At 36.3% G+C, this 14,896-nt stretch overlaps 1 protein-coding gene across 1 annotated transcript; it reads right to left on the bottom strand.

Annotated features, from left to right (window-relative positions):
* Positions 1 to 8,386: 8,386 nt before the first annotated feature.
* Positions 8,387 to 9,079, bottom strand: LOC149159762 (thylakoid lumenal 15.0 kDa protein 2, chloroplastic-like). Its single transcript, XM_089434418.1, has one exon. The coding sequence runs from the start codon at positions 9,077 to 9,079 to the stop codon at positions 8,387 to 8,389; it is 693 nt and encodes a 230-aa protein (XP_089290544.1).
* Between the last annotated feature and the right edge of the window lie 5,817 nt (positions 9,080 to 14,896).

The raw sequence follows: 14,896 nt of genomic DNA, 5'->3' as shown, positions 1-14,896 counted from the left end.
ATTGTCTGCACTCACAAGTTAGTGACAAATTATTTCTTTCCACTAGGCATTTGGCATGTTAACCTTGTCTCGAGCCTTAATGCCCACTCCGCTTATAACTTATTATTCTACAATGTTTTAAAATCCCGGTGTATAAATACATAAATTGTTACGAGTTCTAGTAATATAAGTTTGTATGTACACATATATACACTTTATACTTTTTGGGTTAAATTTTGATCCAACCAAACCCCTTCCTTTCTTAATTTTTATATTAAATACTGAATCGCTCTTTGTATAAATAGGAATTAGTGTTGGGCTCTTGGTTCTCAGTTCCCTCACTCATATTGCCACAGTTAAAGAGATATCTAGGATTCGAAATTTCAAAGAATAGCCTTAAGGCTTCTGCACATCATTTCCCCAGCCTTCCTGCACTCTTCTACACACACACACACATATTCCACATAAATCATTAATATTAACCAAACTAAATGCAACTCATTAATATACAATAGCGTTAATAAATGCTCATGAAATAATGTTTATTTATACAATCTCATTATGGTTTCTACTTCAAATCATAAATTGACCGTTAAACTTCCAATGCTTAGTACCATATCTCAAAATAACTCAACTATTTATCTAAAATTTCTGGAAATACGATAGAGGTTGTTATGTTCCTCCCAAAAATTGAACTAAAATCCCGGTACTTCCCCCAAAACTCTAGGCTCCTTTGTGCTAGGAAACTAATTACAAATCTCTCATAGATTTACACCTCCTCAACCCAAGCAATGTCTTGGCAATTATGGGTACAAGTCCAATCTTTATCTCCCACTGGTACCTTGTTTCTTTTACTCAGGCTACCTTTACCTCCTATAATCTTCCTTTTTCTAAACATCTTCCACCCATGTCTTTTATCTCTAGTCATGTTAGCTATGGTGCTCATATCAACCAAAAAGGGTCATCTCCCCTAGACAAATGGGGAATTTTCTCCTATTTTTTCTATGTTTCTTGTCCCTTCTTGGGCCATAACTGATTCTAATTGTTTCCTGACAATTAGGAGTCAAACCTCTCACATGGTGGATCCTCTTGTATTTCCAAAAACAAAAATAAGTAAAACAATTTCATTTTCTCAACATAAATAAATAGTTACATTCTCATAGATGTTCACTCCTCACTTTTACTTCTTCAACCACATGTCAAATTTATAAAATCATAAAAGTATTTGTAATATTGATTTCACTAGGGGCACTACGTTGATTGAGGAAATTCTTGCACCATTGGAAAGGTATATGTGCATAGAATAGCCCTTGGTGGGTGTTATGCTTAAGCAACAAAGTATCACCCCCTAAAAAACACCATTTGATGCCTCAAACTGCTTCCTAAAGATTTCATACCCCAATTTTCCAAACTAGGAACCACCAGTAAAAATGGTCTTGTGAGTTGAATTCTTCCCTTTTTCCATTCCAAAAGCATCAAGATGGATGGAAAATAATATAATGATCCAATCCAGATCATTTTCTCCTTTGTTCAAAATTTTATGTATATCATAATTTTAACAAAATCCATCTATGCCCTATGAGCTATATCTAGTTTGTACAAACCTCTCCATCGTTTAAACTTGTGAATGTAAATACTCAATCCAACATCAAGATCAACACTCTTACATGACCTAATTATTTAATGCCCTTTTCCAACATCCATTACTCCAATCTCCACCATTTGCCCCAATATCCATTGATCCAACCTCCATCATCCTTAGTTTCCAGATTTGGGAATTTTTTACACTAAATACCAAGTCTTATGTGGGGGATTGCAATGATCTTTCTAATAAAAGGAAAAGGAATTCATAGATATAGAATTTGTGGGTATGAGTTTTATCATGCCATCCATCCTATCTAGAATGAGTTCGTTATGTAATCTATGTGGGAATATTTTGTTTATTGATATGCATAAACAAGTAGTTTATTGTTAAATGCAATTACAATTGCCCCCACATTATTGGATATATTAGTCGATGACATGCCCACACTCTCGATCCAATGGTTAAGTTTGGGGTTGTAGTTGTGAGTTTTTGCTTGTCTTGGCATTAAAGCTAGGCATGACAATATATTTCCAAGTTCATCAAACATGTTGTATTTCATTATTGCACCCATCCTACTAGGAAAATGGCAAGTCAACTTGTATTGGATGATGTGGACATGTCATCTCACCAATGTCACTACTAATTAATGTGGTCAGATCTATGTTCTTCACACCATTCATGTTCATGTTCACCTACCTACCATGTTTGCTCGTTATTCAAGCCTTTAATTACAATTCCTTTGATCATTGGTATTTGGCTAACACATCTATCCATTCTAAATTTAATAATAATAAATATGTCTCCCTCGATAACTTCACACATTGGTAAGTTTAGACTGTTAGGTATGTATCATAATGCATTTGTAGTAACACCTTTTTCACTTCAAATAAACTTCATAAGTTTAGTGGGCTAGACATATTTGGAATGAGGCATTTTTAACTAATAAAATTATTCCACTAACACGAAACCATGGTGTTGATCACAATAGGTATCATCAAATTTCTCTTAAAAAGGTCACAAGTTGTGACTGTATTGGAATTATCAGCCAATCCCAAGAGGTAACCGATGGGAGTGATTGCAAGTATGATAATATTTCATAAAATGACATAAACAATGATGTGTCTAAAGCATTAAAATGTGTTATCAACACATGTCACGCAGGAAACTTCATAGGCAAAAACACTAATGAGAAAAGCATTACAACAACCATCATATGATAACAACAAATACCTTCATCTATTTACAATCCATATTCTCTTATGTTGTGGTAGTAATCATGAAAAATGCTAAAGGCAATCAAAACATTTGATGTGTTATGTTCTATATCATCAGTTATAGGCATCATCTCCCTTCCTCTACTTTGTAGTAGATTTAAAACTTAAACTCTTTTGTATTCTTAACTTTGCTCTACATGATTCAATTGATATTGTTGCTTGAAAACACAACAATGAGTTGAGAAGCTTCATCAATATATATGTTATAGTCAATGCTTAGTGCTAGCTTGATTAATTTATGCTATGAAAAAAATGGTGGGAGTAATCTTGTGGAATTTTTTCTAATTAAATCCTCAATTATTCATGTACATTATTGAAGGAGGTATATACACATGCATGCCTCCACCATTATAATGGATGTAAATTTTAACTTTCAATCTCTTTTAACTTAACAATCATCAATATGAGTAGTTAAAATTAAGTGCATAGACAACATAGTAAATCACTCTCATGAACATACATCATAAGCATAAGCAACATACACACGTGGACGCAGAGATTTAACGTGGAAACCCAAATTTGAAAAACCACCAAGTTTTTAGTGAGCACCCACTCACATGAAGCCCCATCCCCCTTAAAAATAGCAAGCCACCACTTGCCAAGAGGCACCAACTTCTAAAAGATGCAGGCCCTAACTTGCTTCAGCCAATTGTCCTTCTTTTCATACAATTTTCAAACTGAGAAAACAAAGGCTTACTACAATCATACAAAAATATAAAGACATGATCTATTGTTACAAACAACTCCTTCCTCTCTGCTCTATAACCCTTCTCTGCACTACACACTTCGTTGCTCCTTTTGTTCTGTTATCTACCCTCAATTAATCTCAGCAAATAATCAAATTTCAGCCACACCTCACCTTATGCACACACACGGTTACTTGCAACAATTTACACTCTCACACAACATACAACAATCCTCCCCACACTACTCAGTGCTTCCTGAGCTTTTTGTTCAGTAGCAACACAGGGATCAATGCACATATATGTTTATTAACCAGCGCATTCAATCTATAGTATGGCTTGTTGTCTTATTGTATCGTCATGTTACTCAGCCACTACACCTTTATTGAATCACTAAATGGGAACACGGTGCTTTTCCATGCTATCAATCAATTCCCAATCCATTTGTAAATTGTTAGACATACATGGAATGTGAATGATAAATCAATGAATTGCATTTCTATTGACAAAGATATACATTTATATTACATTCATATGACCCTTGGTTTCATATTCCAAGGTCTCTCGGACTTCCTTAGACTATTCAGCTTTCACACCAACCCTTAGATGATTAGGTGTCCAACATTCCCCCCCTTAATCCAAAGGGTTATGTATGAGTCCAAGAAGAGAGTTGTAATACAAAACATGCAAAAATGCATGGCAACATCACGCTGAATGTGCTCTCTGAAATGTTGGTATCAAGGGAGGTGGTTTAAGGATGACCACCAACACTGGAATGCTTAGTGCAGTTCCCAGAACTCTTTCAGGTCTGGCAAGAAGCTGAGGTCTTTTGCTAGAGGAAGTGCTACTAATGTTTTGAAGAGGGAAACCTTCAACCTTGAAAGGGAGGTCTCACCTCACATAAAAAGAGAGAACCTCAACCTGAAAAGGGAGGTCTCAACCTGTGATGGTTTAAGGATTACCACCAACTCTAGAATGCTTAATGCAATTCCTGAAACTCTTCCAAAACTGGCAAGAAGATGAAGTCTTTTGCTAGAGGAAGTGTCCCTAATTATTTGAAGACGCATCACCAACTGAAGGCATGCTCAGGGGCATCTTTGTCTCTGGCTACAACTATGAATCTGGTATGGTAGGTTGTGGCTCAGGCTTGCTTGATGTGGCTTTGAAGCTTGTAGATTACCATCACTTCCCCCCTGTCTGATACAAGGTGAGATGATGGAGAAAACTCAACTACAAGATTGTTCAATATTTGAGAACAAATCATGTTGCATGAGTGAAATATCTTCTTGGTTGTTGAAGCCCATTGCCAAGAAGCGATCCATCCAAGATGAATCTTTGTTCTTCTAGGAGGTTTGTTTCTGAAGCATCTATTTGAAGAATGACTGGTTTTATGACAGTGCTTACATGGATGAATATCAAAAAAGTGATCCTTCACATGGACAACTCGGTCACAATGTTGGCATTTAATATTCTATTGTTGCTATTGTGGAAAAGGAACAGAATCTGAAACAGCTGAAGGTGGATTGTCATGAAGAAATCCAACACTCTTAAACTAGATGGGCTTTGAGTAATCTGGAATATGAAAGGACAAGTCCTTGTCATATCTAAGACCACTTTTGTGCTTGTTGTGGACAATCTCTTCCCAAGGTCTGATGACCAACTTGGGAAGTGCAGACTGAATTTCTACATCTGCATGTACAACTGCTCCTGAGAGGGGCTCAATGATCTGATCAATTTCTGGTTGTTGATGGGAGTCTGTCTCAATGCTCTGAACAAAAACAGGTTCAGAATGTTGTCTTTTTTGTAACTCATCTTGCTGAAGTTGAGACTCGAGTTGCAAAAATTCAATGTTTTCTTGTGCATTATATAGACAAATTTGAATATCAACAAGAGAGGCTTTGCTGATTTTTACCATGCCATCAACAGTGGAATGAATTAAGGTATTGAGAAACTCTAATGCATCACTAATTTTAGCCATTTTTCAAACACGTAAAGCTTAACAGAGCAAGCTCCAGCAAGATTTCAGTTAATCAGCATATAAACTAAAATGTATGTAACTTCAAGGTGTTCACAACGCGTATAGACTTCAAGGCTCCAACCAACTAGCGTTCAACTCGATTCAATGTTCAACGTACCTAGAAGAATCATTGTTCAATGCACATAAGAATCACCATATGACATACCAGTTTTTAAATAAGGTACATGATTTCAATATTCAACACATTTAAATAACCCGAGCCACCATGTCAAATCCACTTCGAAATCGATGCCAAATACGCTTTTCTTGTAGAAAAATATGGACGATGGTGTGGCTTCTCAGATGTTGCTTTGTATCCATCATTTCAGGATCCATTTTCCTTCATCCAAAGGGGCATTATGCTTGTGCAGTCTATCTGAAGCTACAGCTGAAAGCCTTTCAATGGCAAGCACTAATCTGATCAGCACAACTAAGGAATGGAAATGCTTAAGGGAACATGTTGCAGATGTTGATAAGACACATTTGAGAAATCTACTGAAGGATGAAGCTCACTGTTAATTAATGACAGTAGAATTTGACGGTATTATATTGGACTATTCTCGGCAAAGGATAACTCAAGAGACTGTGAAGAATTTTTATCTATTTATTTATTTATTTATTTTTCATGCTAGCAGAGATGGTGCATCTGAAGGACAAGATTGACCAAGTCCCTGGTATTTATCCAAATGCCAATTTTTGTCTTATACAGAATAAAACAAGGAATATCATAAAATATTGTATGCAATAAGTGTAGCATATAATTTTTTGTCAATCATGAAAGCTCTAATATACAAAATTGCTCTTAATAATCTCCCCATCATTAAGCAAATCCATAATATACGAAAAGGGGGGGTGTAATAGTTCAAATGTATGTTGTTAAACTAGCATTTGCACCAGATGTTGCAAAGGAAACGCCGTAAGGCATAAATTGAAGAACGCAAATACAACAAAAAAAATACTTTCATAAAGAATAAAAATACTTATAATGAATTTATTATTAGATATTCCTATATATTGCACTATATATTAGCCCCATTAATTGTTTCCCTTTTTCAATGTAACGTTTGACCACTATGGTCACTATAATATCAAATACAATATGTGTCTCTTAACAAAAAACCATTATGAAAGCCAAAACACTTACATGTCTCATATCCCATATAAACTTAATTTACTTTGATCACTCTTGGAGAATTACAATCCCTTCCAAAATGCAACTTCTAACCACTATTACCATTAAGAAAAAATGGCATTGATTACCTTATAATCCTTAAGGGACTAACTCTAATATTAAGTAAACCATAGTGCAATATGATTTTTAACACAATGAATTCTAGAAATTATGACCCCTAGTACACTCTCATCATAAAGACATTGTAACTCCTAAAATGTTACAACACATAAACTTTAATACCTAACACATTAACTATAACATTAAAACTATAACCTATATGTACTTAAATTGTCTTAACATAGTGAAGGTAAAGAAGAATCAAGTGTGGCTCTTCAAATTCAATCCCACGAAAAACGGATATAAAAAATGTTGACTATTATGTAGATGATATTTTCACTATTGACATTGACCCCAAAACCATTTTATGGGAGAAACCTATGGTAATGATGTTGATGGGTACTCATTATTCTCCCATTAAATGGTATAATGGTGGCCTACATTTTGTAAATAATTTAAGGTCTTAATGTTTTTATCCGGATCCCTTTTTGACTACTATGCTTTCACAACCTTAATTGTATGCATTTAAAATTTTAGAGATTAGTAAGTTCTTTTCTAATTTAACCCTAGATGCAATAACATTAAGGAATATATGCATTTAAAATTTTAGAGATTAGTAAGTTTTTTTCTAATTTAACCCTAGATGCAATAACATTAAGGAACAAATATAAGTATGCCTAGCTGGAGAAAAAGGTAACAACATCTACTAGGGTATGTCACATCTTATTTTTATTCCTTACAAACCACCTAGATCGAGAAAAAGGCTAAGACTAGTTTCCTTTAAAGCACCATAGCTCAGAAAGGTAGGAATTAAAAGCAAAAGCCCACAAAAGAAAGAAATAAATCTTACAAAAGTAGGACGCCAAAGCCTACGAAAGAAAGAAAAAAATCTTACAAACATTATGATGAAGAAGGGAATTAAATACCCATTGAGGAGATGAACAGAAGAACATGTCCTCCATTTTTACTAAAATCACCACAAATATTGATAGTTATTCTAAGTACACAATCTCATTAGGATATTAATCCAATAGTAGGCTATTCAAAAAGTCCCTTTCTCACTAACTTTCTCCCTCTTTTATAGAAATTTTCAATAGTGACACTTGGCATCTCATGCAAAAAGAATTATTTTCTTTATTCCAATAATGCCTGCAATAAAAGGTTTATTTTACACAAATCAAAACGAAATTCATTCTCTGCTAAATGTAACTAAAACCAGAATAACAAAATAACAGGGTTGTTGAGCACAGATAATGTCAGACTTGGGAACTTTATAGCTAATTACAGTATTGTTTTGGCGAGAGAAACACAGAGTCAATTACAGCAATGAGAACCAATTCCATCTCACTACAAATCATGGTGGATATGTGAAGGAGACCCATTAATCGATGCAGTCCTGCATGATCACTCCCAGTGTTATATCCCCATTTCCTTCGATGCAAACAGTGGATTAATAGTCCCATATAAGAGAGACAGGTTATGCCATAGGGACAACCCTTAACATAAGGCTACATTGAAAAAAATTATAAGCAGCCATTGCAACCCTCCTAAGGATACTAATAAACATGAGTTGCATTTGAGCCCTGAACTTCTGCAAAATAAAAAATTCCCAGACTTTTATATCAGAGTTAAATCATTTTTTCTCAATAGGTGATTTTCCAAAGATGGGTGTACAATTGGAAGTATCCCAAACGAAGCAAATAACAATAGCCATAGAGGAGAAAGAAGAACAACCCACTGCCATGAACCCTCCACTCTGCCCTGAGGGCTAAGCCGGGCAGCAAACCTAAACACACAACCCCCAACAATGGATGTCGCAAGAGTTAAAAAGTACAGGTCATCTGTCAAACCAGGCACGTTATTGCATCCGTCTTCCCTAACAATGCATTGCTTGATGGCATCAATTGTATTCAAAAGGGCTGCCTGATAGCCCTCTTTCGATACAAAAAACTGATTCCCATACCTGGACTGCCGCCCACCGAAGAATTGACGAGGAAGCCTGGAACCCACTGTTAATCCTATGCCAAAATTCAAGATGTTTGGGGAAGAGATGTCCTCTACTATAGTCACAATCCTATCATCAGGGCACCATAGGTCCCTGAAGGATTTATCTGAAGGAGATGGGGATGGCCCAGACCTTGTAAGGATTCTCGTTTTCCACTCTAACTTGTCTTCCAAAGCCTGCAACTCTTGTGAAATCTTCACTGCTTGGGCTGGAGATAAGACCCTGGCTATGTCAATAACATTGGTGAAGTTGTTGGGTAGCTGAAGGTCTGGGACTTTTATTGCTTCTGGCTCTTTTGAGGCCATGTTGGATTGAAAGTCTGAGTTCAGGATTTGGGTAATTGCTAAAGATGGTGTCAACTGCACTTGCTGAATCAGAAAGGTGAACAAGAGCATGGATGCCATTGACAGAGTTTGCTTACCCACATCCTTGAGAATGTTGTTTTTGTGTTGTGCATATATCAACTGAGAAATACCCAGGTTTTTGAAGGTGATCTGAAAGGGGTTGAAGTTGTGGGTTATTGAATCAGGTGTACATTGACTAAAAGAGTATGAGTGTTTTATGCGATTGAAGGTGGGCTTGTAATTGAAAATGGAGAGGAAAGAGAATGACTTAAAAGAGATAACACAGCAGGAACTGAGTGGCATTTTAACTGGGGGTGGAACTAGTAGAGTTTTGTAAGATTACTCAAAGATGGACGAATACTTCCTAATAAATCATTTGAATTCATGTCCCTACCAAAATCAACGAGGATTCAAAGTGTTATGTTCATTGAAAATAATCTATGACATCCAACTGAAGCATTTTAACTAGGGGTGGAACCAGTAGAGTTTTGTAAGATTACTCAAAGATGGACGAATACTTCCTGATAAATCATTTGAATTCATGTCCCTACCACGAGGATTCAAAGTGTTATGTTCATTGAAAATAATCTATGACATCCAACTAAATTTTTGATAAACATGAATATTTTTGGTGGAATTTTATAGAGTGCGATGGTGTTTGAATTTTAATAGAAAAGAGAATTTGTATACACGTTGTTACTAAACTATCAGAAAAACCTATTTTCTTAATGTGATTAGGTTGATAATCAAAATTAAATTCTTCGTCTTTTGTGTTGGGAGAGAGAGACGCTTTGTAAATAATGTACTAATTCTCTTTAATGTTAACTACCTCCATAATGTGATTAACGTAAAATAATCAATTATTTACCAAAGTATTAAATTTCTAAACTAATTCTCTTTAATGATAACCACCTCCATAATGTAATTAAGGTAAAAGAATCAATTATTTACAAAACAATTGACATTGAAGGGAAAACTAAACTATTAAATTGACATTCTGAAGGGAAAACTATTTTCTTAATGTGATTAGGCTGATAATCAAAATTCTTCGTCTTTTGTTGGGAGAGAGAGACGCTTTGTAAATAATGTACTAATTCTCTTTAATGTTAATCACCTCCATAATGTGATTAAGGTAAAATAATCAATTATTTACCAAAGTATTAAATTTCTAAACTAATTCTCTTTAATGATAACCACCTCCATAATGTAATTAAGGTAAAATAATCAATTATTTACAAAACAATTGACATTCTGAAGGGAAAACTAAACTATTAAATTGACATTCTGAAGGGAAAACTATTAATCAAAATTAAATTCTTCCTCTTTTGTTGGGAGAGAGAGACGCTTTGTAAATAATGTACTAATTCTCTTTAATGTTAACCACCTCCATAATGTGATTAAGGTAAAATAATCAATTATTTACCAAAGTATTAAATTTCTAAACTAATTCTCTTTAATGATAACCACCTCCATAATGTAATTAAGGTAAAATAATCAATTATTTACCAGAGCATTACATGTCAATCTTACTCCATTCATCATTTAAACATATTTAACCCAAAAACTTGATTAAATAAAATATTTTTTAATAAGAATGTGTCAACTTATCACAAAAATGTACTCAGGTACCCCATTTGCAAAAAGCCATTCACTATTTCATGAAAGTTTAAAATGTAAAATGTTTAATAGTCCGCACCATATTGAGCTAAATTTCGCAATCATATAAAAACGATGTAGCGTAAGATTAATAAGAAAAAGCCATTCACTATTTCATGAAAGTTTAAAATGTAAAATGTTTAATAGTCCGCACCATATTGAGCTAAATTTCGCAATCATATAAAAACTATAAAAACGATGTATAAAAATTATAAAAACGATGTAGCATAAAAATAATAAGAAATATCATTATCGTCTTACAGTGATTTGAAAGATTTCAAGATTGATTGGTATTCAAACATGATAATTAATTAAACAATTTGAAAGATTTCAAGATTGATTGATATCCAAAATATAATAACTTAATTAATTAAACAAAACTTGGGTACATAAATCCCAAGCGTTAAGAAATCATTGATTGGTATCCAAACATGATAACTTATTAATTAAACAATTTGAAAGACTCCAATATTGATTGGTATCCAAAACATAATAACTTAAAGAACCTTAAACCCCAACTAAGAGGTGAAGGCATGTATTGTATATCACTGATGCAAAATGAAATTGAAAACCGTGTTTATGTTTGAATTTTTTTCAGGACATGTTATAAGGTATGTAAATAACTACAAATAAAATTCCTTTGTAAAAATTTGGAGGTGGCCAATACCCACACCGAAAAGTGTAGAATGATTTGAAATATAAACTCAAGCATAGATTTTATGTGACAAGAACATAAACTAATAGAAGCCGATAGGTATCTGTTTTTGTGAGTCGGGGGAAGGGATTCTGATAACTTGCAGGGATTATCTTTTGAAATCTTATGGATCAGACCTAGAGTACTTTATATACGTTATTAAGTCTTGCATGGTCTTGTCTTTCTTGAACAGAAGAGCCACCAAGGAGGTCTGCCAAGCTTATCTCAAAAGCGGCAAATGTTAGTTTGAATGTCAACTCCAAGGTTGACATGAAACGTTCTGGCATTCATGATGCTAAGCTGATTTTCCAGGGACCGGACGAATTCATGCCAGGTCTTGAAAATAATCCCAAGATCAAGCGTATCAGTCCACGGTTCAAGAAGAAACGTGCAATCAAAAAGGGTGGTAAAGTGAAGAAAGCCAGGGGAAAAACGTGCCGGAATGGTAAGGGCAACATTACAGGTGCAGGTTTTGTGATTAATCTTCTAGAGCCCGTTGCCAGTGGTGGAAGACTTGAGGATGCAAAGGACAAGGAAGGTGTAAAGTTTTTATGTGTTATTGATAAGGAGAAGAGCAAGCAGGGTTCAAAGGCTTCATCTGCTGATGATAAGGAAAAGGACGAGGAAGGTGAAAAAATTTCTTCATCAGATGGTGCAAGACATGATCATGCAGGGGATTTGGTGTCACAACTCCTTGAGAATCTCGTTATAGGAGAAAAGCTGGATGAAATTGATCGAACTGAGAAGAATAACATCATTCCAAAGTCCCCACATAAGGCTAAGGTATGGGTATTGTATCATATTTCTATACTTGAGCAAAATGTTTTACCATGAAAAAACAGACAAAAAGTCCAGGCCTATCAATGGGGTTATGGTTCAGTAAAGGCGAAGATGGTGGCATGTCAGGTCACCCATCAAGGTTTCATTTCCCTGGAGGCATGGATAAGGGGATAGGGCTAGGTGCAATTCTTGGGTGATTTTCCCAGAAGAATACCCCTTGTGGCAGCTGCTTAGATGAACCTCCGTTCAATGGTTCACCCCTTCAGGATTGTGTTGCTGCTGTTTGTGGTGCCCAACCTCTTTGGACATATTGTAATGCTTCTCTTGATTAAGAAACACTTTCAAAAACAAAAATCCCAGCTCAGTGAGTAACAGGTTTTTTCAACTTCCTGAAAGCGATGAGGGGCAAACCTCATAGTGACCTGCTTGCATAGACGAACTGGTACCCTGGTGGGTTTCTCGAGAAGCCACTTCCCTGCCCATTGAACCACAATTCCATTGACCTGAGGAATAATTTATCGTTAACCAGGAGAAAAGAAAATCCTTGAAAATACGAGTTTATACAGAATCAAAGAAGGGAAGCTCATTACCATAATGCCTGTCTACCACAAGTTACAGCAGTTTATTAAATGCTAATGGGAGAAACTTTGCAAGTCGTTGAGTCAAGCCAATCCCTAGCACCTAGCAAAGTTTATCAGCACAGCCCCTTCCTGTGCACTGCCCTTTCTCAACCGTGCCAGCATTAACATTTTTTGCCTTAAAAGTGATGCTTTCACAAGATAGATAGGAAAAATTGCATACAACAAGCTGCAAGGGGTGAAAGGGGTCTTCTTGAGTAGGAAAATTAGCACAAGAGGGGTCAATCACAAAGTGCCCACCGAGGGCAAAGCCAATGCACATGCAGTCAGTTTACAATGCTAGTAAGGAGAGAGAATATGAAAGTTGTCGAATGAACTTTCCAGCGAAGGGTGGAATTCAAACAATTACCATGCTAAACTAAATTCATAAATAACCATAACTATAGGTTGCGAAGTAATTTAACCAATTAAAATAGCTATTTTACCAAAATTGTGTAATTTATCCAATCTTAAAAACAGTTAAGGGGAGACAAACAGAAAAACTTGACAATAACTATTATTATTCAACAAAACATAGGCCTTCTTTCTCACTACCTTTGTACAGCGAGAGCAGAGAATGTCTTCCCCCAGGGTGCCAATAGCTTTTCGAGAGAACTTGGCCCTTGGTCCATAATTCTGATATTCGGCATAGAAAAGAGCCATTCTTGCTGCGATGGGTGACCGTCATATGCACGGAAGGTTGTGGAGGAATTTAGAACCACAGTTGGAAGCAAAGGATCGGTTGCAGGGCATCACCCCTGGGGTTCGATGAGTTTGCCAAAATAAGAATTCAATAATATTGTTCTTGATACATTTTCCACAGTCTGCCACACTCTGTGAACATCCGGATTGGAATTGAAATCCCTCGTATATTCTTTGGTTCCATCCACTCTGCAGTGTTGGAAGACCAACCATGCTCAGTGAGCAGGGTCCGTCCCATCGCTCGTTGTTATGGGATTCGTCTCACTAGAATTTGATTTAAACTAACGGGGGCGCACCAGAATTTGATTTAAGCTAACAGCGGCGCAGCAAAATGGAATAGTTGTCGAAAACTGCGGCCAGCAGCGCAGCAGAATGGAACAGTTGTCGAATACTGCGGCCACTTATAACGAAATTTTGTGCATGAAGGCGGTTGGATTCATGCCCCACTAACCAAGGTCGATCCGTTGCCACTTAGTTAAAGCGGTTTGCAATTCAAATCAACGGCCTATCAGAATCTAATCGTCTAACATGAAATCGAACGGCGCAAACAGAGGACACGAGGGCAACAAAGGAGTTGTTTTCACATAAGAACGCCTTACGGCGTAATAAATTAATATGCAACGAACATAGAAAGTGTTGCACTCCCTTCAATCGTATTCACCCATAGAGAATTTGTCTTCTAAGTAATATATTGCAACAATAGTATTCCCACCGAACTTCCTTCCATTCAGTGCAGCTTTTGCCTTGCCAGAACTTTAAATATTCGAAAATTCCACAAACACCTTTCTAACCCGAGGACGTGATTCTCAGTTGGGGACACATGCATACAATTTGCAGCGTATGTGAGCCACACGAGCAACAAATGGGAGCCAAGATTTCCCTTCACCTGGTTGTCGACGGTGCCAATGTTGTGGTCAACTACCTAAACGACGCAGACAAAGTAGAACAGATCGCCTCTGCTATCAATTAATCCCATGGTCACATGGCAGCCATTGCTATGAGATCTAATGTTTCAATCTCTGGGGATGTGGCCCGACTATTCGACAAGGTGGAGGAAGTTTTCAGAGTAGTTCACATAGTAGTCAATAATGTAGGGATCATTGACTCTACCTGTGCAACGATACTGGAGACCAGCCCGGAGGTGTGGGACGCCACTTTCAACGCCAATTGCAGAGCCTAGGAATATTTGAGCGGCCGAGACAAACCACAAAACACGCAATCCTCAGCACGCTGAGACAATCACGCATTCAAACACATTCAAGCGCATCATGGTGTATTGTGGGGCAATATACAGTCAAAGGGAGCAGGATTTGGGCTACGTTCATGAGT

Source organism: Pinus tabuliformis, chromosome 5_2, assembly GCF_031772625.1.
Source record: "Pinus tabuliformis cultivar Carrire ecotype Pingquan chromosome 5_2, CPIR1, whole genome shotgun sequence".
Taxonomy (NCBI): Eukaryota; Viridiplantae; Streptophyta; class Pinopsida; order Pinales; family Pinaceae; genus Pinus; species Pinus tabuliformis.
Note: the sequence above shows the minus strand (reverse complement) of the source record. Positions and strands in the feature narration are given on the sequence as shown.